The 25,942-nt window shown below is 36.0% G+C and overlaps 4 protein-coding genes, 3 long non-coding RNA genes and 1 other non-coding gene across 9 annotated transcripts; 6 read left to right on the plus strand and 2 right to left on the minus strand.

The window, feature by feature from the left end:
- Positions 1-19: 19 nt before the first annotated feature.
- Positions 20-964, minus strand: LOC114536059 (anaphase-promoting complex subunit 10-like). The gene has a single exon (XM_028557416.1). It carries the CDS (start codon positions 899-901, stop codon positions 338-340), a length of 564 nt encoding a protein of 187 aa, XP_028413217.1. The 5' UTR covers positions 902-964; the 3' UTR covers positions 20-337.
- A 390-nt stretch (positions 965-1,354) lies between these two features.
- On the plus strand, positions 1,355-9,923 carry LOC114535986 (transmembrane channel-like protein 7). The gene is made up of 18 exons (XM_028557332.1): positions 1,355-1,666; positions 1,953-2,217; positions 3,509-3,584; positions 3,816-3,897; positions 3,990-4,213; positions 4,488-4,633; positions 4,707-4,854; positions 5,047-5,217; positions 5,502-5,653; positions 6,494-6,578; positions 6,786-6,883; positions 6,985-7,086; positions 7,259-7,334; positions 7,476-7,606; positions 7,783-7,812; positions 8,033-8,170; positions 8,267-8,345; positions 9,228-9,923. The coding sequence occupies exons 1-18, from the start codon at positions 1,522-1,524 to the stop codon at positions 9,348-9,350; spliced, it is 2,271 nt and encodes a 756-aa protein (XP_028413133.1). The 5' UTR covers positions 1,355-1,521; the 3' UTR covers positions 9,351-9,923.
- On the plus strand, positions 6,033-6,155 carry LOC114536068. The gene has a single exon (XR_003688388.1). It is a non-coding gene; the product is annotated as a U5 spliceosomal RNA (small nuclear RNA).
- Positions 9,924-9,973: 50 nt separating the features above from the next.
- Positions 9,974-11,701, plus strand: LOC114535991. The gene is made up of 3 exons (XR_003688383.1): positions 9,974-10,561; positions 11,283-11,372; positions 11,574-11,701. It is a non-coding gene; the product is annotated as an uncharacterized LOC114535991 (long non-coding RNA).
- Positions 11,702-12,297: 596 nt separating this feature from the next.
- Positions 12,298-13,614, plus strand: LOC114535990. 2 transcript variants are annotated; one of them, XR_003688381.1, is made up of 3 exons: positions 12,298-12,312; positions 12,705-12,793; positions 13,575-13,614. It is a non-coding gene; the product is annotated as an uncharacterized LOC114535990 (long non-coding RNA). The 2 variants fall into 2 exon arrangements; XR_003688382.1 differs by lacking the exon at positions 13,575-13,614 and adding an exon at positions 13,100-13,138.
- Positions 13,615-13,999: 385 nt separating this feature from the next.
- Positions 14,000-14,346, plus strand: LOC114535992. Its single transcript, XR_003688384.1, has 2 exons — positions 14,000-14,039; positions 14,145-14,346. It is a non-coding gene; the product is annotated as an uncharacterized LOC114535992 (long non-coding RNA).
- Positions 14,347-18,147: 3,801 nt separating this feature from the next.
- On the plus strand, positions 18,148-22,005 carry LOC114535988 (cytosolic endo-beta-N-acetylglucosaminidase-like). The gene is made up of 12 exons (XM_028557333.1): positions 18,148-18,764; positions 18,987-19,290; positions 19,382-19,530; positions 19,599-19,767; positions 19,846-19,946; positions 20,033-20,144; positions 20,232-20,437; positions 20,524-20,687; positions 20,899-21,103; positions 21,202-21,284; positions 21,373-21,428; positions 21,552-22,005. The coding sequence occupies exons 1-12, from the start codon at positions 18,148-18,150 to the stop codon at positions 21,906-21,908; spliced, it is 2,523 nt and encodes an 840-aa protein (XP_028413134.1). The 3' UTR covers positions 21,909-22,005.
- A 34-nt stretch (positions 22,006-22,039) lies between these two features.
- On the minus strand, positions 22,040-25,770 carry LOC114535989. Its single transcript, XM_028557334.1, has 14 exons — positions 25,575-25,770; positions 25,424-25,445; positions 24,905-24,974; positions 24,587-24,696; positions 24,370-24,492; positions 24,111-24,269; positions 23,924-23,987; positions 23,700-23,844; positions 23,417-23,536; positions 23,178-23,257; positions 22,861-23,100; positions 22,668-22,746; positions 22,503-22,552; positions 22,040-22,311 (listed from the first exon to the last, which is right to left on the minus strand). The coding sequence occupies exons 1-14, from the start codon at positions 25,654-25,656 to the stop codon at positions 22,204-22,206; spliced, it is 1,452 nt and encodes a 483-aa protein (XP_028413135.1). The 5' UTR covers positions 25,657-25,770; the 3' UTR covers positions 22,040-22,203.
- Positions 25,771-25,942: the final 172 nt, after the last annotated feature.

The raw sequence follows: 25,942 nt of genomic DNA on the forward strand, positions 1-25,942 counted from the left end.
TAAGGAAGATCCTATTGGATCGAATTTGAATTGTATAATAAGATAAATGTATCATTTAGAATACCATAACAAAAATAATAATAAAGCATTGATATTTACAGTGTTTTTGTTGTTTGTTCAATCAATAATTTTAAACAAAATGAATGTTTAATCCCTATTAAGCATCCATGGTTTATAAATGTTTAATAGGCAAATCACCGACCCCCAGGTCATACAACAGTCCTAATTTGCAGTTCACTCATCAGAGTAATGGGTATGAGAATAAGGCTGGAAAATGATTTGAGATATAATGCATATTCCTTATACTGTGTTAATCCATTGAATCAAATGAGAACGTCTATCTAATAGTGCTGTACATGGCACATTCCACTGTTGTATAATTTTGTATTTTCTGCGCAGTCGATGCATTAGCAGGCGCATGCAGCTTGATCTGTCTTAGATGCGTGTCTCGTCCGTTCTGATGGTTCGTTAACACCGCAATTTGAATCATAAAAGTCTTCAACGGCTTCTCACTGGCGCCGCCAAGCGGAACAACAAGCCAACCACTGGGTTCCTCCAAATCCACGATATCAATTTGTTTCAAACTATCCAAACTGTTCCCAGCCCTGATGGAAATCTTACTGGGCGTGTAGCTCTCGTCTGACTTGTAATCCACAAAGATACAAACGTTTTGAACCAACGTTTTGCGCCGAAACTTCACGTTAACAAGATGAGGCTGAGGTCCGTCACTTTGCCAATATGTATCCAAGTTTCCGTCCCTCAGTTGCTCAACGCCGAAACCTGGCTTACAGGAGGATAAAGACCAGATAGCCTGATGACCGATTTCGCGTAGTTTCTCGTTTAACGTGGGCAAAAGAATGACTTTTGATTCATTTTCGACAACAGCTTCCTCGGTCGCCATATTGGAAATATCGCTGGTTATCAATTCGGGAATTCCCCCCGTTTTTTCACCAATTATCTCCCCCCTGCTGGCTGCGCCATATATATTGCATTTTGAAAAATGCATAAAGTATTGACTCACTTAAGTTATTTGTTTATTTCATTTCCTGCTGCCCGTTGTCCTTTAACGTGACCTCTGAAACTTTAATTGCGTAAAAGAAATCTTTTTTATCGTAGTTCCTGATTCCCCCCTTCACAAAACATCACTAATTTTCCGCACGTACTGGGACGAATCACAAAGTTTTTTTTCGTCTACGTGTAAGCTTAAAAGTCCAAACTGTCATTTAGCCGACGCTTCACGGTATTAAAAATGCATTCTTAATCCCTTTTTAAGAGGAAATTTGAGAAATTTTTCATGTGCTTTGTATTCATAATAAGTGCGTAGGTCAGCGAAGCAGCCAATCAGAGCGTCTTCTTCCTCAGCCGTAGGAAGTGATGATGGCAAATGTAAATACCTTGTTCACATAACCTCCAGTCTTAATTTAGAGAAAAATTTCAATGCTTTGCATAAAAATGTATTGTTAAGATTTCTGTGGCGACGAATAATGGTGTCAAAGGGTTGCTTTTGGCATCACGAAAATAATGCACAATAGCCGAGTCGCTCCATTTGCCGTCCAAACAGAGTCAAACGGTGTCAACACAAGCAATAGTATGGCGACTTATCCCGAAGGACATGAAGAATTACAACTTGATTCCGCCGGTGACGACGACAGCAACGATGAAGAAGGTGACTTATTTTATAGCTTAAAACCTAAACGATTGCCATGTTATTTAAACTGCTGGGAATGTCATGATTAATTCATTGCAAATGTTAAGTGTAAATTTGTGGTTTGTACTTAATTGTACACACCGATTTGGATGGCCGAAAATTCAGTGAAATCGATCTTATTTACGTTATAAGGATAATATTTGCAAGGGATAAAGCTTTGTTTGACCCACAAATAGAAAGTACTGTCTTTTCTTTTGGTTTTCAATATCCTAAAGCGATGTTTTTTCTGTTGTGTTTACAAAAGGTCTTGGAAACAGCCGAAGCAATAAATTCTTTCAAGGCCTACCAAGTCATATTGCAAACCGTAATGTCTCCGGGCCATCACAGAGTGCAGGCCTCAGTCGAGGACGTTTACAACGTTCTAGCTCAGGAAGAGCTTCTCGCAGCTCGACAAGGGATTTTAGAGACGCACAAGTCGTAGACATTGAAGATGAGGATCAACCTGCTGAGAGTGGCCATTCCTCGTACAAGGCTATGGCGGCACCCATGGCAACCAAACGTAGTGTCAGGTAAGCTGTTTTTAAACAAACAATAAAACACAACGATCAGTTTGTACACCTGCTGGAGTTTTTATTGGATGTGTCGTTATATTGCCTTTCAATAGTTATGCTCAACGCGCGTCTGCCGATACGTGATGTGAATTATACGCACTTAACTTTTTTTAAATTTCTTTGTGATCACTGAAGTTATCAATACAGCAGCTGTGAATTGTAAATGTGTTTTAAAATTGCGTTTTCCGACAAGAATAACCGCTATATTATATAAAACCATAATCAGATGTTAGAAGTGTTGTGAAACCATAAAACCATATAAAACCATAATCAGATGTTAGAAGTGTGTTAACCATAATCAGATGTTAGAAGTGTTGTGAAATTGTTTTTTTTACGAGATGAGCCTTTGCATGTAAAAAAACTAAACTAGGAATGAGAACTAGAGATTATACTATGAAGGATTTGTTGGGCTGCTCAATTTAACCACGTTATTGCCAATAATCTATAATGAACAGGCTATAAAGATATTTTATTGTTGTTGCTTCATGTTTGTGTGACTATGGAGACATACAAGATATTTTGAAATATGTCGTCATAAAATGAACAATAGAATATGACAAATTTTACCCATAGTTGATTGTACAAGAGATATTATATTATAGGAGCAGTTATACAGCAGTTATATAACTAATATAAGTCTTTCTGCCCTCAAAACAAATAAAGAAACCCTTCAACATCCTTAGCAACTGACGCCCATACACTTTAAAACTATGTATAACAGCTTAGCTGTTTTATTTTTGTACTTCCTCACATAAAATAGTGTCGTAAACCTTAAAAAGCAATATAAATTATCCGGACAATTAGTTCCATGTATAAATTCCACTTCATCCTTAATTATCTCAGAAATTTGGTCCAATATTTTTCCTTGTCAAAATGTTATTTTCATATAGAGCTATTTTCAGTTGAAACGTATTTCATATTTGGTGCATATTCTTATAATTTGTGCTGTGTGATAATTTTTTGTTACATGAAGAGAGAGGCTTCTGCCTTGCCGTTGGCAAAATGTCAATATCTTACAACATGCAGTGATAACAAGCTTACCAATTTCCAAACTATTTTGAAATAAAATGCTTGGAATGAGTTCAAAAATTTTAACCCACAAGATTAAGAACCTGATATATCTACTCTACCTAGAAATTTTGAAAGATTCCCTGACATTCAAAATTTAGATAATTTGTCATTAGACTTTTCACTGTAAGATAGCAAATTGGATATTTTTCAAAAATGAGTTTGATTTTTTATTATACAGGAAGGCCAGAATGACAAATGCACCATATTCTAAAAACCTGTCTTGTTGGAAGGGGTTTAAATTACGTACTGCAATGGTGAGTTCTGGACAGAAGCAAATTGTGTTTGAATAGACAAATGCTTAGAAAATGCATTTATCAAATGATGACAAAAAATCAATGCAACTCATCAATGCAATTAATGCAAATACTGATCAAACGTTTGAAGTAATGGCCTTTGTCAAGCAAATTTTAAACTGATTTGCCCTCAAAGCTATGCTATACACAATTTGATGTAGTGATTATAAGTGAACTCTTCTTTATTTTCAGTGGTGGCATCACACAAAGCAATCAATCAATGAAGGAATTCATGCTATGGAGTTGTGGAAAGGTCATTTGAAAGAAGTGGAAGGTATAACTAAAGAATCCTCTGTCTTTTTATAAATGTGACTATGTATGATTGATAGGACATGTCAGTTGACGTTCAAGTATATCTCTTCACAGGTCAATTTGGAAATGGCGTGTTGTCATTTTTTCTGTTTCTAAAGTGGCTTCTGTTTTTGGACATTCTCATCTTCATAATTCAGTTTTGTTTCATTTCCATACCGAAGTTGACATATCCAGAACCTGATTTACCTTCAAACACTTCATGTTCTGTAGCATATGACAATAGCTCGTCTACTGAAAAAGATATTGGAAATTTGATTGTGGACTTCATGACTGGTCAGGTGAGTTTCGCATTCACAGTTCATCAGAGCTGTTAAGCTAGATCGCTCTATTTGGAGGTGTATATTCATATATTCAGGTTTATATACCAGGTACAAGATGATATACACCCCTCCCCCCAATTAAGCTTGTACTTATATGATTCTGCTGTTCATAGTAGCCCTACTGGATGTCTTTGAAGAAGTATTTAGTAATTTGTACAGTATATTTCTATGTTTACTAGAATTTAGATATCAGGCTTTTGGAATTTATGGTGTAACTAATTCTCTTTTCCAGGGTTGGATCAATACAACCATAATGTTTTACAGCAGCTACCCTGCGGCAAAGCTTGTCAATGAGGATTCTACGTATAAACTACCATTGGCCTATCTCCTGGGTGGTGCGGCATACCTCGTCCTAAGTTTGCTTCTCATGGTCAGCAGGTATGTATTCTTCAGTGCTCTTTGACTTGTTGTTAGCCTTTGAATATACCAACAGGATTACGTTTCCTTTCAGCCTGGCCAAGAACTTTCAGCAGAGCTATATCGAGGGCGGTGGACAGTTTTATTCCTTTTGTAACAAAGCTTTTGCCTCCTGGGACTTTTGTATTACCGACGAAAAAACGGCGAAAATAAGAAGCCAGAATTTTTTCAATGATATTGAGGTAAAACTATATACCACTACATGTGACTGACCAGTCTCTTTGTGGAGTTTGCGATATCAAAACGAGTTCAATAAAACCTCAAAACCATTACTAGCAGTGGCGGCGTGTAGCTCTCGCTATTTTAGCTTTGTATTTTCGTCTTTGATCGTTAGTATTCTGTTCAAACTAAAGCAGTGTTCTGCTGTGTCATAGGGGACGCTAAGCGAGTTGAAACGCTTGGAGGAAATCAAGAATCGATCGAGGAAAATGAAGTTCAAACTTTACACCGTGAGGTTCCTTGTTAGCGTGGTGGTCATGGGTATTCTTGCTGCATCTATATATGGTATCTTTGTGACCACGGAAATCGCCCTTGCAGCTGCTGGGGTGAGTTGCAGTAGAGCTTTTTACTGAATCAATAAGAGATGATCCTTACTGGACTTCTAGGAAGGACAGTTTAGAACTGATAGAGCTATCCAGTATAAATAAAGTTAGTTTAGTTCAGGTTTCCTCCTATAGTAACACTGGATCAATAGGAGATGATCCTTACTGGACCTCCAATCCTTACTGCCTGGATTACTTCAGACGTTTAAACTTGCTGTGTCATGCTTTGCCTCTACGGGCAGGGTCTTATTAAAGTTAACTTTCTTTTTTTTTTCTTCCAAAACTAGGAAGGCCAGGGCAATTTACTTGACACTGTCAAACGTTACGCCTCGTCGCTGACGATCTCAGCGTTGAATCTATTCATTCCGCCCGTGTTTGCTGTCCTATGTACGTTTGAACAATACAGTCCAAGTTTTGAGTTGGCCATGAATCTCCTAAGGTGAGTCTCTATTGCGGGAACAGACGGCTACCCGCGCTTTTCACCACCAAATCAAAGTCTGCCTCGGCTAACCTGAGCAGTCAGTAGTCACAGAATGGACAATAGATAGAAGTGTGTACTTTTGTGCGCGTGCTCAGTAAAATGCGAAGTAAAAAGTCGGTATAAACACTCTCTGAGGAGTGCGAATATGATATTTTTACTGATAGTTTGTCTGAGAAGAGTTGCCTGCCTAATAAACCAGTCTTTTACCTGCTTACGCTACAGCCAACTCTTGTATTATATTTTCTTTCCACTCGATGCGCGCGCATGATGTTCGTCCCACAAGCCATGGCGCCATCCGTGTACTTTATAACTGAAAACATTTTCGTCTTTCGACAACAAACTCTGGTTTTCCTTCATACCACGTATAAATCTTTCGCCTTTTACTAAAGATTTCCGTGGAGGAGAACAACAGAATGAGTCTATAGACTAATTTTTCGTCACCCTGCCTAACGGCGGGGTTTTTTATTAAAATAAAAAAAGAGGGCTTAAGAAATGTCGAAGTAATTGTTTCGAAGCTTTTGGTAATACCTCTCCTGATTAGGGGGCAAACATTGGCCTTTGTGCAAGGATATTAGTTCAAAATCTTTGACCAGCAGACAATTTGATGAAATACAACTCCAAATATCATCGTCTGTGTCTTGTGTGTTTAAATCTTGAGTTTGATTTGAAAGATGATTTTATTTCGAGCCTTGATTCGATTTATATTCTATAGTAAAGGATGGTTTATAGGAATACTCAATTACCCCATGGTGAATTGATTTAAAGATGTATATTTAAAGCTGTTTTACTATTTTCCAGGACTGTTTTATTGAAGTTGGCGTCCGTGGCTTCTCTGGTAATCACATTGTTTATTGAGGCAGCTAAAAGGGATGATTGTGAAAATGTAAGTTGATATTACGACAAGTTTTAGGCGGAAGCTGCTGGTTATACAAAAACTGGATAGCGCTTCACAATCACAACTGTACGATTTTGACCCAGACTGAGATTTATCTGCAGTCAATATTGTCTTGTGACTCTTGTCGGCGCTCCAGCGCTGTCAGCAACTAACTGTAAGCGTTTCTTATTAACGAACGTTCGTGCTACATTTTAGTGCTGGGAGAACCAAATCGCCGCACAGATGTACATGTTGGTTTGGCTTGATTTTATCATTGTGCTCTTCACAACCCTTATCGTCGACTTAGTTTACAGGTTAATAAACTTTGTAGTATTTAAAATCCCCTGATATCCAGATACCCGATACCTCCAGGCATTACAAGTGGACTGAGTTTTACCATGCTGACCAATTTTAGGTTGTTATTTGACCACACAAAATTCAAGAAATTCGCCCCAGCTCCGGAATTTGACATTCCAAGAAACGTCCTTGAGTTGGTGTACGGACAGGCCTTGATATGGTACGTATAGTAGATATTTCATGATATACAGTACTTCACCGTTCTATATATAGACATTTTTGAATTGTCGATGTGGAGGTATAGTTAGTCTGGCTTTCTCCTGTAAGAATATATGATCCCTACTGAACCTGAGTTTACATTGTACATTTTATTCTTCCCATTTTCTCTTCAGGATTGGTTGCTATTTTTCCCCTCTCATGGCAGCCATGGGTGTCATCAAACTATTCATCATGTTTTATGCTAAAAAGGTATCATTTCTTATCGTACATTATACATAACACTGAGTCTCGTTATATACACCGAGTTTCAATCCACCTTTTCATCGTGTTCTTTTCGTCACTTGCACGGGCGATATCAACTGATCAACAGGAGCGTCTTTTCTTGTTTAGATAGGACTGATGTATAACTGCAAACCATCCTCAAAACCTTACAACAGTTCCCGTGCAAACTATCTATTCACCATGCTGCTTCTGTTATCATATCTGATCTGCCTCGTCGCTATCGGATATTCGATAACAAGGTATATATTAAACAGGGATTAATAATCGATTAAATGCATGCAGTAGACCTCTTACCTGCATGAAATCACGATATACATTTGTAATATTTCAAATAGATTATGAATTTAGCATCTATACTTTTTTGTGAACTTTATGAATTATATCTGAAACATCTTTTTTCTTTTCTTTTTTCCAGAATAAAGACATCCTGTTGTGGTCCATTTAGGTATGAAATGTTTTTTATACATTGTTACCCACCCGAAAGTCGACTAAATGTCTAAGTGGATCGTTATATAGGCTGGCTAAACCACCGCCCAATAAACCTCTCATATCCATTTCATTTTCCCCTCTCTCCAAATCACGACCCCATGACATAAGTGAAGTCGATTTCAGCATATGCCCACGGGTGTGGTTCATCATATATTTTCTTTTCTATCTTATCTTAGCAACACCAACTGCGACGATTCGTTCCGTATGTACAACGTCATTCCTGATGAAATCAACACTTGGCCACAGGTTCTCCAGGATATCTTGCGCTTTATTGGAACTGTTTCCTTCATCTTCCCATTCGCTGTTATTTTATGGCAAGTCCTGCACTTTAATGACTTTATTCCATCTTTGCCGGCGTGTTCACCATCAAAGCTTCGTCTAATGCCACTTCTGTTTTTTCTCCTCTATAGTTTATTGCTGTACTATTTCCGATCAATGAACAAGGCTCACCAACACATGATAGATATGTTGAAAGATCAACTTATATTGGTTTGTTTTATGTATTTTATTACTTCTTACCAGGAAGAACAATTTAAGGCTGGTTTCCATTTAATCGTTACGATCGCAAAAAAAAAATTTGAAACGATCGTGATCGGCGTCGCTGAGATAGAAAAAGGTCGCTGCAATTGATTTCCATTTAATCGCTACGGTCGCAAGTAAATTTTTTTAGCGATCGTAACGATTAAATGGGAACCAGCCTTTAGAACTATCCAGAGCTATCCAGTATAAATAAAGTTAGTTTAGTTTAGGTTTCCTCCTGTATAATAACACTGGATCAATAAGAGATGATTCTTACTGGACATATAGGAAGAACAGTTTAGAACTGATAGAGATATCCAGTATAAATAAAGTTAATTTAGTTTAGGTTTCCTCCTGTAGTAACACTGGATCAATAAGAGATGATCCTTACTGGACCTCTAGGAAGAACAGTTCAGAACTGATAGAGTTATCCAGTATAAATAAAGTTAGTTTAGTTTAGGTTTCCTCCTGTAGTAACACTGGATCAATAAGAGATGATCCTTACTGGACCTCTAGGAAGAACAGTTTATAACTGATAGAGATATCCAGTATAAATAAAGTTAGTTTAGTTTAGGTTTCCTCCTGTAGTAACACTGGATCAATAAGAGATTATCCTTACTGGACCTCTAGGAAGAACAGTTTAGAACTGATAGATCTATCCAGTACAAATAAAGTTAGTTTAGTTTAGGTTTCTTCCTGTAGTAACACTGGATCAATAAGAGATTATCCTGGATCTCTAGGACTCTAATAGCTCTTATCCATAAGGGAAAAAGCAGCGTCTTTTTGCGCGGAATTCCTTACATTTCATTTTCTAGCTCAACGTCTAACGTACAGCATATCTCTTGTACATAGGAGGGACGGGACAAACGCTTTCTCATGGAACGCCTTTTGGCCGACGCACAAAAAAAGCAACTCGCCGAAGAATTCCCAACAAACGACATTCCGTCGAAGACGACAGTAATTCCAGACGATTAACATTAATACTCGTCCACTTTTTATACATATATACATCCTTTGTCAATTTTACGTGATTTAAAGCGGTATGATTATGTCTTTGAAGAACAACTATAAAAATCAGGCATAACTGGAATTATTGTATAACTTATTTTAAAATTGTTATACTCATGCAATGCCGTGATGGAGGTATTAGTTTTAAGAGACTGTTGATATTGAAGATTTGAGTGATAACTTATGAGTTATGTTGCTATTTTAGTATGACAATTCTTGGATATAGTTGCGTATTTTTAGTCGGCATCGAAAACTTACTAAATTCCCAGCAATTTGTATATAATTAACACTAAGTTATTAATATTGTGTATTTTTATTATAAAACCGGTATTTATGCAATACAATTGTAAACATTTAACAATGTTTTTCGTTCTGTTACAGTATTTTTACTATTTTAGTATTATCAAAGTGCGATGGCCCTTCAGATCTCCGAGCAGTGTATAATGAAGCAGTAGCCCTTCTTCAAAGTTTAACGGCGTGGAACACCACCATTGGATTGACATCTATTTTGTCCGCGCATAAATTAAGCATAAGTTCCACACTGTTTATTCTTCATAGTACACATAATTTCATTCATTCAGTATACACATAATGTCATTCGGTTACAGAAACTTTGTCGGGGAGAGAACAGCATTATCACAAATTTGGAAGCAAAGGTTGCCACCTTGGAGGAACAGTTGAACGCCGAATCTTCGTAAGTTGATGGAATATTTTACATTTGTACTACTGATAAGGTGGGTCTTCCGATCAGTGGTAAAGAGTCCATTTTCCCTTCGATAACAATGATACGTGTTCGCGTCTGCCTCGTTTGGTTTCTGATGGTCACCGAGCATTCTCCCAACACTGAGATGCAAAAGTGCTCGAATCTTTGTTCTGGGTTTCTTCAGCCGAATTCGGATCCAATGCTCTGACGTCGCCGAAATTGCTCCTCGTCCATTATGTTGGTGTCAGATTCTGCATCTGGCTCAATTTCTGTTGCTACATTATTAATCGTCACCGTGCAAGATTTAGATTGTTTCTTTCTGTTCACTCGAGATGTTCGTTTAATGCGAAGCATGAATGCGAAGGTGTTGTATAAAGTCTTGGTCGTACGAGCTGTCACTGGAACAGGAATCCGTTGAGTTCTCGTCTTGATGTTTGACGTGTCTTATGTTTGGTTTTCCGTCATCTGGTTTAAGGTAAGGGCGGTTTCGCGTCTCTTTTTTCCATAGTTTATCATGACGTCGATACTGATGATTTTCCTTTCTCTTTGTTTTGTTTTTGTCGCGGGAACTCGTGATGCAACGTGATTCACAGGCGATCGCAAAATGATTTTGTTCTCCACACTTTCGACATTTCGCACCGAAATAGCGCTATAATGGCGCTACAAGAACAATCAAATTCTCAAGACGTTCGCCCAGCTATTTGTAGACCGCATGGAATCGATTCAAGTCCTTTAAAAATCCTCGAATCAAGATGAGAATGAACTTAGTGAATCCGTAATTGCTGCTATATGTTTTTCCGCTAAAATATAAAAAAAAAACCTCGAATGTCTCCAAAACAAAGGAGTTTATATTTACGGATACCAAAAAAAAGTACAGGATTGTTTGACGTCAGAAATACAAAGAATTCGGCACACAGTGACAATTCACCTTTTCAAACGAAACCAAAAAACTAGAAGCAAAAAACAAATTGTGCTTCAAAATAAAACTAGAATGCACTGCTTTTAAAATGTTGAAATATAGGAAAGGACAACTTTTTTCTAGGCTTTTAGTGATCGTTTATAGTAACATCGCTCACGATGATGTTCGGAGTTGATCGGCATGTTGTCGTACATTATCATACCACGTGATCTGCTATGATCACATGGTAATTATCGCCTATAAAACTAATCTCAACGTTAAAAAAAAATTTCTTTAGATTGGTGGCGATCGAAGGTGGACAGCAAGATCGAAGCTCAGCAAGATTGAAAATTGTTCGAGGAAGAAGGAGTTCGCCGTTGACTAAAAGGTGGGTTCCGGCGATTATATGCGTAATCTGCGGTTGCTTTGTCCGACCCCAGTAGGGGGACCGTTTGCCCTGAGCGTTTTGGTCCCCCGCACGCTGCTAGTTCCCACTTGTAGGCCTTTACACTAATCTACGGGAAGGCCGTAGGCCTTCCTTAAGGAGTACAGTGTAGCTGAGCCGAACCCTTTTTTTCGTTGTATATAGGTTTATCTGAACAGCTAGTTGTCAAGATGAACGTGAAGAGAAAAAAGATGGAATAGAAGACTCGCCCGGCCAAATTCAAAATGGCGATGCCAAAGAAAACCATCCACGTGGACCGTTCACGGACCTTTCTGAGCAAGATTGTTGTGCTGTCTGGTCAAAGTTAAGTATTTTACTTTGATGTTTGTGTGCCTTCTGCTAATTGTTGGCCAGAAATAATAAAAAGCCATATACAATATGAAATATTCTGCGTACAGGGTTATCTAAAGTTTCCAGCTTAATTCTGCCTGCAATGGTGATAATTTTTTACTGAAAATTTATGTCATGAGCAATTTCCGCACCCATAGACTGAAGCAGAACTGAACATTTTGTCATTAACGTTTATCTCAACAGCCAGTTATCAAGACGAACGTCAAGAGAACAGTTGAAATAGAAATCAGTTCAAGACTTGCCCGCCGAATTCAAAATGGCGATGTCGAACTAAAACCATACACGTGGACCGTTCGCGGACCTTTCTGAGCAAGATTGTTGTGCTGTCTGGTCAAAGTTAAGTATTTTACTTTGATGTTTGTGTGCCTTCTGCTAAAACTAGACAATAATTAAGATAGTTGAAAATGCAATTTTATATTAATAATGTCGTCTTATATTCAAGATTTTCCTTGGTCAAGAGTGCAAGTTGAGCTGTGGATATGAACTTTACTGTCAGATGAACATTGGAAGTGAACAAGATTTCTGTGCAAAGGTAATTCGATTGTTTCTTCAAAATTTATATTAGCCTTGCAGCTCAAATATTTGTCACTACCTTGTAATACATATCAACTGCCCGGGTATATATTTTGTTATTTCAGTAGTATAAGGAGGAATTTGCTGCAACTAGGATCTTTTTTTGGAAAATCGTCAGGCAGTCACAAATTTTGTTAAGATTACTAGGTTAACATTGCTTCCATGCTCACTATGTGTCACCAGTAATAAATTCCTGTGGTGGTCTTTAAATAAATATAGCAACCATAGTTACAAGTAGAGGGATGAAGTATAACCATAGAATACCTGACCAAAAACTAGACAATAATTAAGATAGTTGAAAATGGAATTTTATATTAATCATGTCTTCTTATTTATATATCTATATTCAAGATTTTCCTTGGTCAAGAGTGCAACATGAGCTGTGGATATGAACTTTACTGTCAGATGAACATTGGAAGTGACAAGATTTCTGCGCAAAGGTAAATTCGATTGTTCCTTCAAAAGTTTTATTAGCCTTGCAGCCCGGGTATATATTTTGTTATTTAGTATAAGGGGGAAATCGTCAGGCAGTCACAAATTTTGTTAAGATTACTAAGTTAACATTGCTTCTATGCTCACAATGTGTCACCAGTAATAAATTCCTGTGGTGGTCTTTAAATACATAGCAACCATAGTTATATGTGGAGGGATGAAGTATAACCATAGAATACCTGACCAAAAACTAGACAATAATTAAGATAGTTGAAAATGCAATTTTATATTAATCATGTCTTCTTATATTTAAGATTTTCCTTGGTCAAGAGTGCAACTTGAGCTGTGGATATGAACTTTACTGTCAGATGAACATTGGAAGTGAACAAGATTTCTGTGCAAAGGTAATTCGATTGTTTCTTCAAAATTTATATTAGCCTTGCAGCTCAAATTTTTGTCACTACCTTGTAATACATATCAACTGCCCGGGTATATATTTTGTTATTTAGTATAAGGGGGAATTTGCTGCAACTAGGATCTTTTTTTGAAAAATTGTCAGGCAGTCACAAATTTTGTTAAGATTACTAAGTTAACATTGCTTCTATGCTCACTATGTGTCACCAGTAATAAATTCCTGTGGTGGTCTTTAAATAAATATAGCAACCATAGTTATATGTAGAGGGATGAAGTATAACCATAGAATACCTGACCAAAAACTAGACAATAATTAAGATAGTTGAAAATGGAATTTTATATTAATCATGTCTTATTTATAAATCTATATTCAAGATTTTTCTTGGTCAAGAGTGCAACATGAGTTGTGGATATGAACTTTACTGTCAGATGAACATTGGAAGTGACAAGATTTCTTCACAGAGGTAATTTGATTTTGTCATGGATGGTCAGCATTTGATTTTAAAAAGCCACTACATTGTTGAGATGACAACTATGAAATTGAAATTTGCTTCTATGGTCACCATGTGTGAAACCAATGATGAAACTTAATGCTATAACAGCTGAACCAGTCTGGCTGATTACTAAAATTCCTGTGGGTGGTCTTACAATAAATATCCACGAAAAAGTGGGAGAACTTGGGAGAACTTGGGAGAAATTTTTCTGATTTCCCTGTTATTTATATTCTGTAGTACTCAGAAGGGTGATACCCAGTTTTTCTGTGGGTTGAATATATGCATGTGACACATTCTTTTTATTGAAAATGGCAAAAATATAATTGGCATAAAACAGATGACTAAAGTTAGATAATGAGTAATATCTTTTAATAATGATGTCAGGTTGAAAATACAAACTTTGCTGCCACTTTTTGCCTAAATGGATTGATGAAATGCTTTTTCTCTTTAGAATGAATGAAGTTGAAGAAAGTTGAAAGACACCCCTGAAGAACCTGAATTATTTTAGCCCTATCCTAGATTCATTAATTAATATATTTTAGTGCGTGATAACATGTGTGAAATGTGATCAATTATGTTACAATTTTCAAAACTTGGATTTATAAAGAGAAATTATTCTTTGTAAAGTTTAAGAAATAAACCTTTTTTGTGTGGTGGTGTTAGTGTTTTGATTTTGCATGTTTTTCCGTGTGCTTTAACAATTGAAAATATTTTGGCAGTTGGTTTGGGTTTTGTCTCATACTTTTTTCTCTTATATTTTCTTCTCTAATTTTTCTCTTGTCTTATAATTTTTCTCTGTAATTTTTTCTTAATGTTTTTCTCTTAGTATTTTCTAAATGTTTTTTGAAACGTTTAAGAAGAAACTTGATTTTTTTCTTGTGGTGTTTGTTGTTTTGATTTTGCATGTTTTTCCAGTTGCTTTCACAATTGAAAAGATTTTGGCAGTTGCTTTTGGCTTTTTCTTATACTTCTTTTCTCTTTAATTTCTTCTTAGTATTAGTATTTTTTTTCTTCAGTGTTGAAGAAAGTTGAAAGGCACCCAGATTCATCAATTAATATATTTTGGTGTGAAATGTGATGAATTATGTGACAATTTTCAAAACTTCGATTAATAAAGAGGACTTTTTTCTTTGTAAAGTTTAAGAAGTAAACCTTTTTCATCTGGTGGTGTTAGTGTTTTTATTTTGCAAGTTCTTCTGTGTGACTTGACAATTCTAAATTAAACCTTTTAGTATTTTTTCTAAGTTAAACCTGTTAGTAAACCTGTTATAAAGAAGACATTATTAATACAAAATTCCATTTTCAACTATCCTAATTAATGTCTAGTTTTTCGTCAGGTATTCTATGGTTACTTCATCCCTCTATATATAACTATGGTTGCTATATTTATTCAAAGACCAGCACAGGAATTTATTACTGGTGACATATAGTGAGTGTAGAAGCGAAGTTCACTTAGTCTTAGTAATCTTAACAAAATTGCGACTGCCTGACAATTTTCATGAAAAAGATCCTAGTTGTAGCAAATTCCCCCTTATAATAAATAACAAAATATATATCCGGGCAGTTGATATGTATTGCAAAGTCACTACAAGAATTTCAGCTGCAAGGCTAATATATTCTGGTTAAAGCAGTGCTCTCCGAGTTTAAAGGCGGAAAACTTTTCGAAAAGGGTGATGTCAAAAAAAGAACAATAGGCTTTCAACAAATGACGCGGTGGTCTAGTGGTTAAGACTGTGATCTCTCAAATCCGGGACAAGGGTTCAAGTCCTGGCAATGCAAAAAAATTAGCCTTGAAAATTTCGGTATGATTTGTAAGCTTGAAAAAGTTAAGACTCTCAGCTTTCAGGAAGGCCGTAAATTTGAAAGAAATTGGAAGTAAAAAAAAAATTGAGAAACATCTGAACAACTTTCGCTTGATAAAAGTACGTGTAAATTGACAAAAAAGCGTAAGTCAAAAAATATTTAAAAACATGTGTCTTGAAAACACTCAAAATTAGAAAATGTCCGACTAAAACTTTAAAAAAAGTTTAAAAATTTCCCCCCTTTAATACTAATGTTTACTTACCTTAATAATTTTTTTTCACGAAAATTTGACAGGGTGATTTTCTCGAGACTGAAAAAATTTACTTTTTTTCACTTTTTTAAAATTCTCTTAGATTTCTTTTTTGACGAAGAAGTATTTTGTCTTGGGCTACCTGTGTCAAGCCAGACACAGGTAGCCCAAGACACTTTTTTGAAATTCTCTTAGATTTTTTTTTGACGAAAAAGTATTTTGTCTTGGGCTACCTGTGTCTGTCTTGGGCTACCTGTGTCTGGCTTGACACAGGTAGCCCAAGACAAAATACTTTTTCGTCAAAAAAAAATCTAAGAGAATTTCAAAAAAATGAAAAAAAGTAAATTTTTTCAGTCTCGAGAAAATCACCCTGTCAAATTTTCGTGAAAAAAAATTATTAAGGTAAGTAAACATGAGTTTTTTAAAAGCGGGAAATTGTTAATTTTTTTCCGTCGTTAAAACTTTTTTTACTTGTGCTTTTCTTTCAATTTTCAGGTACTTTTGAAGGCGATAATTTTTGTTTAGTTTTTATATTTCAAATTTTTTGCAATTTACGGTCTTTTGCAAAGGCCGAGAAGTCTTTAAACTGTTTTAAACATTCCAAATCACACCGAAAATTTTCAGGCTAATTTTGTTGCATTGCCAGGAGTTGAAACGTTAGTCCTCGGATTGAGAGACGAACGTCTTAACCATTAGACCACCGCATCATTTGTCGAAAGCTATTGTTCTTTATTTGACCTAATCCTTTTCGATGAAGTTTAAATTAAAGAATAGTTTCGGTGGGAAAAATCGAACCTTTCCTATACAGGATTCGAACCTAGGATTCCAACCTGGTAGCCCGTAGCCTTATCCACTGGGCCACAGCATCACTTATCAATAGCTCTTGTTCTTTATTTACTTAATCCTATTCGCAGAATTTTAAATTAAATAGCAATTTAGGTGGGAAAAATTGCACTTTTCCTTGCAGGATTCGAACCTACGTTCACAACCTGGTGGGGCGGTAGCCTTAACCACTAGGCCACCGCATAGTGTTTTGATACTTATCATAAAATAATACATTTTAATACTTGATGGCAAAATTGACGACTTTTTCAATGTTCCAAAAACCAACGAAATATGCTCTAAAATGAAAGATATTAGTCTTAGGAAGCCATTTTTAGCATTTTAAGAAAGTTTTTGAACATTAGAAAAAGTCGTCAAAATTGACCAAAATGGTAAGGGGTAAGCCTTACCATTTTGGTCAAAATTGACGACTTTTTCAATGTTCCAAAAACCAACCAAATATGCTCTAAAATGAAAGATATTAGTCTTATGAAGCAATTTCTAGCATTTTAAGACAGTTTTTGAAATTGACCAAAATGGTAAGGGTAAGCCTTACCATTTTAGTCAAAATTGACGACTTTTTCAATATTCCAAAAACCAACCAAATATGCTCTAAAATGAAAGATATTAGTCTTATGAAGCAATTTTTAGCATTTTAAGAAAGTTTTTGAACATTAGAAAAAGTCGTCAAAATTGACCAAAATGGTAAGGGGTAAGCCTTACCATTTTGGTCAAAATTGACGACTTTTTCAATGTTCCAAAAACCAACCAAATATGCTCTAAAATGAACGATATTAGTCTTATGAAGCAATTTTTAGCATTTTAAGACACTTTTTGAACAGTTGAAAAAGTCGTCAAAATTGACCAAAATGGCAAGGGGTAAGCCTTACCATAATGGTCAACTTTGACGACTTTTTCAATGTTCCAAAAACCAACCTAATATGCTCTAAAATGGAAGATATTAGTCTTAGGAAGCCATTTTTAGCATTTTAAAACAGTTTTTGGACAGTTGAAAAAGTCCCCCTTACCAAAGCTTACCCCTTACCATTTTGTGGTCAAAATTGACGACTTTTTCAACTTTTCAAAAACTGTCTTAAAATGCTAAAAGTGGCTTCCTAACACTAATATCTTTCATTTTAGAGCATATTTCGTTGGTTTTTCGACAATATGCCGATCAACTCCGACAATATGCCGATCAACTCCGAACATCATCGTGAGCGATGTTACTATAAACTAACCAAGGACAAGGCAACCTTCAGAAATTCATCATGATCACTAAAAGCCTATAAAAAAGTTGTCCTTTCCTATATTTCAACATTTTTAAAGCAGCGCATTCTAGTTTTGTTTTTAAGCACAATTTTTTTTTGCTTCTAGTTTTTTTTCATTATAATATTTTCCTTCAGCATTTCAAAACTTGAACACCATGTTCATGTGTAGATTATTATCATCTGGTGTACCAGAAATTGAACGTTTTTCCAAAATTAATAATATGAAAATAAAAAAGAAATAAAAAAAAATAAATAATTAATAATACGTTTCATCATTTCAGTGTTATGGAGAATTGGAAATGAAATCCAATATGGCCGCCAACACGGAAATCCAAAATTCGGTTCCTAGTAATGTTGTTGTCGTTTTCTCGACATTAGCAATATTAATTCTTTGCTATCTATTTTGGAAATGGCAAAGGCAGCGAAATAATCAAACGGACGGGAAGAATAAACCTAGTTTCATTTCACGGTCGGATATGCTTAAAAACCGTCTGAAAAAATTCGATTTGTTAAGAGGTGGTATTAATACTGAGGAGGCTACACCAGTCGAACCTGACGATGAATTGACGGATGAATTCATTGGAAATACACTTGAGAAACCTGTCTCAAACTCTTCGGATGTCCCTGATACTGAATCAAAGACAGAAAATCTACAACTAACCTCAAGCGAATCCTGCGGCGTGGTACAGACCACTATTAATAATAAACCTGCAAATTCTAGAAAGCGGGTGACTCTTTCAGTCTCTGAAACGGATGACAAGTCATTTCCAGAAACACAACCGTTGACAAGTTTGGAGGAGTTGTTCGCCTGGCGAGAAGGATTTGATGGATTAAATGTGAGCTCTGTCCCATTGCATAGCGTCACCACAGAACGACAGCCAAAGACCATTGTTTGTCATGACATGAAAGGTGGTTATGTACAGGATAGGTGAGGCGCATCACAGACTATTTCACTAAACTGAACAGTTCAATTGGATCCATAGGCCTCATTATCTATCATCTGCCTTCCAAGGTCGAAAAATGCTTTCTCCTCCTATTAAAATGATTGTGGAATGGCCTTTTTGTTGGAAACGTATTTTATATGCAAGCCTCTTACAAGCCTTAATTTATTCACCAGTAATTTGGCTAATTGTGACCTATAATATTTCAGGTTTGTTCAGGGTTACCCATCAACCGAATCTTACCGTATCTATCATTGGCAATACATTGATATATTCATATACTTCAGTCATAACTTTATAACCATTCCCCCTCCTTGCTGGACGAATGCTGCGCATAGACATGGTGTTCAAGTTCTTGGTACTTTCATCACAGAATGGCAAGATGGTGCTGCTCGATGTGCAAAGATTTTTGACGATGAGTCGTCCTACAAAAGAGTTGCTGATCAAATGGTCTTGATAGCAAAATATTATGAATTCGAGGGCTGGTTGTTAAATATTGAAAATCCAATACAGGTGGTTTAAAAGTAATTGTCATGGCCTATACAATTTAAACGACAATCTATTTTAATTCAAATGCTAACGTTGTTGTGTATTTCCATTTCAGCCGGCACAAATGAACAATTTGATTGATTTTGTCAAGTACCTAACTGCAGAAATGCATAAAGTTAAACCAGAATCTCTGATCATTTGGTATGACAGCGTAATGTACAAAGGTGATCTAAAATGGCAGAACATGCTAAATTCTGAAAACAGGTTGGCAAACAGAAAAGTACACAAACTTTGTGGTGTATCAGTCATGTTTAAACGACCATGTTTTTTAGAGTATTTTTTGATGTATCTGATGGGATATTCCTAAACTATGGTTGGAATCAAAGGGATCTGGCTTTGTCCAGAGTGGCTGCTGGTAATGATCGACAGTATGACGTTTATGTTGGTGTTGATGTGTTCGGTCGAGGGGTATTTGGTGGTGGTGGATGGAATACAAATAAGGTACCCGAATACAAATTATATGGTTCATATTTCTTAATAATTAACTTAATTGCACCTCATGATTGAAATATATTTCAGGCAACTCATGTTATCAAGGAAAGCAATCTGTCTATTGCTTTATTTGCACCAGGATGGGTTTATGAAAAATTTGAGTCCACTTTCAAAGTCAGTCAAGATAAGTATGTGGTCGAAAATGTTCTCAATAATTATTAGATTGGAATTTAAGAGGTAGACCAAACCACATCTTAATGTTTAATTTTCCTAGGTTTTGGGCATCCATCGCCTCTGATTGCAACACTCGTTGTTTGAGTCCTTGCCTCCCGTTTGTAACATCTTTTTGTCAAGGTTATGGTGAAAAATGGTGGAATAATGGAATGGTACTATTAGTTTGGGAATTTTATGTTTCGACAAGTGGTTATTGAGCAATTAATCCATCCAAACTTAAAATTTTTTTTTTCATTCAGGTTAGTTTTAATCATGCATGGACGCATCTCAGTGCTCAGGAAATTCAGCCTACTTACATCAACCAAATCTATAGTCTTGGTAAAACAAATGGTGTACTTATCACATCCGCTGGTCATCAGATTCTTCATGCTTATCGAGGTGGTGGATGTCTTGAATTGCAGGGATCAACAACGTCAACTCCAACTGCATCCAAAGCTGTTGTAAGGTAAAACAGAAGCTCAGTTTGTGGTAACAGAATTTAGATAACCCAGTGTGGTATGCTGTGGTGTCTCATTGTGTCATAATCCTTAGGTTATTCAAGACTGACATAGTTCTACCAAGTACGGTAATGATTAGTTTCACTATCAAACTGGAAGACAAGGATTCATTGGACGTTGCTTTACAGTTGCATGTTGATAAAAAGCCAAATTACTTGATGCTATGTCCAGTTCAAGGAAAAGATTTGCAAGATCAAGGTACAATAGAGTTTTACCAGGTTTTCCAAAGTCTATAAATCAATTGAAAACATAGTGGTTGAGCAATCCACCAAGAATCAGTATAACTGGATCAATAAGAGGTTTTTTAAGAGAACAGTTGTGAATATACAGTATAAATAGCACTGTGCGTTACTCAACACAGGGCTTCTAGAGGATATATATTATGAGTTTCATATATTGTTCTTCAAAGATTTGGAAATGGACAATCTGAATGAGGCACTGATGCAACGCTATGGTGTACCAAGGTCGTCACAAATTGATATGGAACGTTTTACCTCCGTATCAGTTGGCCAGGAACATTACAGATCATTCGCACCTGTCTCAGGAGATCACCATGGAAGATTGGCAGAACTCTGTTGCATCGAAGAGGAGACCAGTTCGCTGTGGTACACGAGGTATAAGCATGCAGTTGTGAATTCCAATTTTTGCTCAAGTTGGATTAAAAATTATAAATCTCCTCTCACTGATTTCATTACTGTGTTGACTGATCTAGATACTATTTGTTAGCTGAGAAGGACTTAAAAGGATCTCGTATTAAAGAAATTCGTTTGGTTTTGATGAACAAAACCTCCTCTGGTTAGTTTGTTGCTTACCATAAAGAATCATATCTCTCTCATTTTGCTTGTATCATGTCTTGTTTTTGCATTGTTCCTCTACATTTTAGATGCAATTGAGGTCAATTCTTCAACTCCATTTCAGCTTTATCTTGGAGAGATTAAGGTTAGTCGTTATTTCACAACCCTCTTGTTTCTTGCACCTCTTTTTTCTAACCATCTTGCTAAGGCGTGAAAGAGTATTATCAGTTGAACAAAAGCATCTTCAATATGTAATTTTGTAATACAGATAATTGATGCTGTGTCGCTGAGGAAACCGCTTCCTACAGTGACATCATTGAAGTGTCTTGAGAGCAAAATCAAAACTCGTACTTTGAATGCAAACACCATCTCCATAACGCTAACATTATCATGGAATTATGACAGCTCAAACAGTGAACCTTGGCAGAGATTCGAGATTTATCATCTTACTGCAGATAACTCAAAAGTCTTATTAGGCATGGCTTATTCATTATCATATGTTGTATGTGACCTTGCCTTACCTAGATCTCAGAAAGAGGCCAAATTAACTGTACAAGCAGTAAGTTGTAGCCAACGTAAGAGGGCTTTAGCAGAGTGTCCAGTCATTACTGTTTATTGGTCTTGATAACATGAATGAATTCTTTAAACTATAGAGTAAGTAATTTATAAATTTATTGTATTAAATTATTACTTTACAGAGTACATCTTTGGTTATTGCTTAAGATTGACTGTTTAATTTCATCGCATTCTCACTAACACCAGATAAATTTTCACCGGTCAGTGGAAAAGTAATAAATTGTACCGTACAATAAATAAGGAGGTTACTGTATCCCAAACTGCATGCTTACGCTGTCTAAAAATATATACCTGCATACCAGTGCCACGAATATAATAAAATATATTTACACGTCCCTTTCACCTCAAACCATTAAATACTGTTCCAATTGACTGCATATTTCTTCTATTGGTTTGGAAAGTTGGACAAATTTTGAAAGTTTTATTCCAATCAGGCTCGTCAAATTTACAACCTAGAATAGGAAATTATGTTAACACCAAATGTTAAAGGGCCTTTTAATGATGTTAACAACTGGACAGTTCTACTGTTTCTAGTTTATCTTCAGATAAACCTGAAGAAGTTAGCTTTGCTATGTTATGTTATGTTATGCTATGTTACCATACAGAAAGATATACACACTGTATTTATATGTATATATCTTACCTCGGAACTGATTTTCATAAAATTCGTCAAAGCAAATAAGCAATGGTACACTATAAAAATACAAAACAATAAGAAGAAGAATTATGAAATTCTGTGAACTGAATTAGATTTAAAGATAACAAGAGCTGAAACTTGACTTAAAACATAATCTAAAAGGACCTATACCTGTGTTTGTATCCAAGTTGTCTCTCTGCAAACATTCGAGAATCGCAGAAGAACATTCAAGTGCAGATTCTTCACTCACCTGGTATAAAGAAAACCGGTGCGTATATGTTAATTATTCCATCTAGTATTCTACCCAACAGTTCACAAATCATCTAGATGGTCATAAATTTTTCTTGGTTATTAACAACCATACCTTAGCCATAGAAATATTATACACCAAACCAGCTGCCCTTTTGAGTAGCTCCATACCACCGTCCAGTATTGCTTTGACAGTCACCTCAATCACATCCCTGTGGTCAACAGCTGTCTCATGATGTTCAAGTCGTACTTGTGTATCATTACTTGAGCTTTTCAGATCACCCTTTGCTCCTGGGCCTTGGTTCTTGGTAACAAAAACCTCACATCCAGCATCAGTACTGCAAATATTTGTGAGCTGCAGTGGAAGAAATATTATCTCAGTCTATGCAGGTAATAATGGTCTGAGCTACAATAAACAGCCATGTTACTTACCAGCTCAACAACAGCGTTCTGAACATCTGGAGGATTAAGTTGAGGGAACTCACGAGCTAACCTAAATAATGGCCTGGACACTGAAACAAAAAATTGATAGCTAGTAAACAGGCTGTGATGTACTTGTTGCATTCACAGATTATTTAATTCCCAAAGAGAGCTTCATTTCTAAAGAACCACAAAGTACAGGTACAATACAGTACTTAATTCTATACATTTTGAATCAAATCTTGACATACCTGAATCTTGGCAAACAATTGAAATAATATGATCTTGCAGTACCAACAAACTGAGTGTTTGAATAATGCTTGTGAGTATACACACTTCCGTTGTGTGTTCATATTTTTCCAGAAGAGATTCTTTAATAAGACAACAATATTTTAATGAGTATATCTAGCAGTCTGGCAGACTCTGGCTAAAAGTCTATTACTCAATTTAATTGGTTACAAGTATATAAAAATAGACAATTTCCCTTCCACCTTTCAACTAAACCTTCTAACTGAACATAATTATTTCACAAACCTAATAATTCAAGATGTGTTTCATTAAGTTCATCTTGTTGCTCTGACTTTAATGCATTTACAATTTCCCAGATGTGCTGTACTTCTGGTTCAGTTAGCTCTCCTTTTTCAATTATTTTCTCTAAGCTGGATACAATTGATGAAACCTGCAAAAAAAGCCAGAATGTACTGTAGATCAGTGGCAGAGAAACTCGTGCGTAAATATAACCACAAATAACACAGCACCTTGTAGTTGTCAATAATAACTGGAGCATTCTTGGATTGCTGTAACTCTAATGTTGGGCCATCACTGAAATATACAGAATGAGCCAAGCATTTACTGTATATATGTATGTGATATTTTTTAAATATAATGATGTGTTATAGCTACAAAAGTATAGATCTTCAATAGCAGTACAAGTATTACATATACCTTATCAATGATCCAGAGTCATCACTGGAGGTTGTTGGCTGTGGTTCAGAGTTTTTCTGTGGGTTTGTTGGCGATGCGGTAGTGTCGGATACCAATGTACCGACATTTGGACGGACAGACATTGAGTCAAAGATTGGTTTTATCATAGCACCAAAAGGCCTGCAGAAAGAAATTTATTTAGGCACATATGTACAGGATGAATGATTGCATATATAACACAATTGTTTTCATCATGTTTTTACAGTTTAATGACACTCACGTATTTAAAACATCTTTGGGTAATTCTTGAATGTATTTAGGAATGGTACGTCCAGTGAGAAACTGGGTAGCCTCATTTGAGAAAGTATTGCAGTTGTGCTCAAAAAGATTATAACATTCTGGTCTAAAATACGTATGCACAAAAAAATCAAAATTAGTCATTTACTTGACTCCAAAGAGGAACCTAAATCCAGTTCAGTTGAGCAGAACATCCATACCGAAAATCCTTTTCACTAAGTTCAATCAAATATTGTTGGAAGATATCTTCAGGTATTTGTGTGGATCCCATATCCTTGATTTCATCTGGGGCTCCCAAATGAGTACCACACTAAAAAAAGTTTAGCACAATTAATACATGGTATGTATGTAACCTGCTCTTGTGATTATGGGTGGAAATTTCTTTCTGGAGACTATGGAGATTATGGAGACTAGTGGTTACGTATATACTGGCCGGACCCTGATCTAAATGTCTGTATGCCTGTATCTGACCGAAAAGATTTTTTAGCAGAGAATTAGCTTAGATCATATGTACTTACAGGCAAGCAATAATCAATGCCATCAGATCCAAAGAAGAATTCCTTTTCATAGATCACAATCCCCGTGTGCCTTGAAATAATTGATGAACATGATTTAATAAAAAGTGTTGTCAATCATTCCTAATGGTCCAGGGTGAATTCTGCTTACCCTATGCCAGAGATATTCGGTATGGAGTTTGTAATATATAAATTGTAATGTATTTTATAGTAAAGCTGGTGTATTAATTACTGTAACATGGAATGCACTGTACAGCTAATCACTGAGCTAATGGTTAATGGTGCTTAATTGAGATTTGGGGGGTCAATCGAGAGTTGGTACAATTGATCAGTGGCGTGGTCAGTGGCCACTGGCCAGCCTGACAATTTAGTCATGCTACAGCGCTACGCTAATATTTTGGTATTCATCGACTGTGAAAACAATGAATTTCTAAAGAATTCCAATGACTTGAAATTTGCATAGCATGACCAAATTGTCAGGCTGGTTGGCCATGCCAGTGCAATTGGTACAATCTCACTTACCATATGCCATCGATTTGCTTTCCTGCAAGGAAAAATAAATCCATGATGAAATAAAAGATGCAACTTAACGCACGAGAAATATATAAAACACAGCAATACACACAGTTTTTCTAAGCTTTTGCAGACAAATATATATCAATAATTCACACACCTAACAGCAGAGGTGACATTTGCTTGGCAATACCACGAGATACGTCGTAAATATGCAATTTCACCTTAAATTCAGAAGACATATTTATGCTTTATACCAACTAAGAAAGCAAAATTGAACCGGATTTTCGTTTTTAGTTTGGAAAAATAACTTTTGAAAATATTTTTGTTGATTCATCGTGACATGTGCATTTTATTGTAATTGCTTCTAAGACACTGAGCTATATAATAATTACTGGAATACGTCGTGCTCTCCACTAAAATACCGCCAGATACGGACAGAAAAAAAAAATTAAAATGGATCAATAAGTATAAATAAGCCCTAAATTGGGGATTTTGCAAAGGCGTGATTGAAGAAAAGTCAATATA

This window comes from Dendronephthya gigantea, unplaced genomic scaffold, assembly GCF_004324835.1.
Source record: "Dendronephthya gigantea isolate DGI-Jeju-01 unplaced genomic scaffold, DenGig_1.0 000129F, whole genome shotgun sequence".
In the NCBI taxonomy this organism is placed as follows: domain Eukaryota; kingdom Metazoa; phylum Cnidaria; class Anthozoa; order Malacalcyonacea; family Nephtheidae; genus Dendronephthya; species Dendronephthya gigantea.

Bases quoted from the DNA above. Each gene is read 5' to 3' on its own strand.
- LOC114536059 (XM_028557416.1), bottom strand. From the start codon at position 901: ATGGCGACCGAGGAAGCTGTTGTCGAAAATGAATCAAAAGTCATTCTT.
- LOC114535986 (XM_028557332.1), top strand. From the start codon at position 1,522: ATGCACAATAGCCGAGTCGCTCCATTTGCCGTCCAAACAGAGTCAAAC. The intron at 1,667-1,952 runs GTGACTTATTTT...TGTTTACAAAAG, and splicing joins CGACAGCAACGATGAAGAAG to GTCTTGGAAACAGCCGAAGC. The intron at 5,218-5,501 runs GTGAGTTGCAGT...TTCCAAAACTAG, and splicing joins TCGCCCTTGCAGCTGCTGGG to GAAGGCCAGGGCAATTTACT.
- LOC114535988 (XM_028557333.1), top strand. From the start codon at position 18,148: ATGGCCGCCAACACGGAAATCCAAAATTCGGTTCCTAGTAATGTTGTT. The intron at 19,531-19,598 runs GTTGGCAAACAG...CATGTTTTTTAG, and splicing joins ATGCTAAATTCTGAAAACAG to AGTATTTTTTGATGTATCTG. The intron at 19,947-20,032 runs GTATGTGGTCGA...TAATTTTCCTAG, and splicing joins TTCAAAGTCAGTCAAGATAA to GTTTTGGGCATCCATCGCCT.
- LOC114535989 (XM_028557334.1), bottom strand. From the start codon at position 25,656: ATGTCTTCTGAATTTAAGGTGAAATTGCATATTTACGACGTATCTCGT. The intron at 23,988-24,110 runs GTATATGTAATA...TGTATATTTCAG, and splicing joins GACTCTGGATCATTGATAAG to TGATGGCCCAACATTAGAGT. The intron at 23,101-23,177 runs GTAAGTAACATG...CTTCCACTGCAG, and splicing joins AGAACGCTGTTGTTGAGCTG to CTCACAAATATTTGCAGTAC.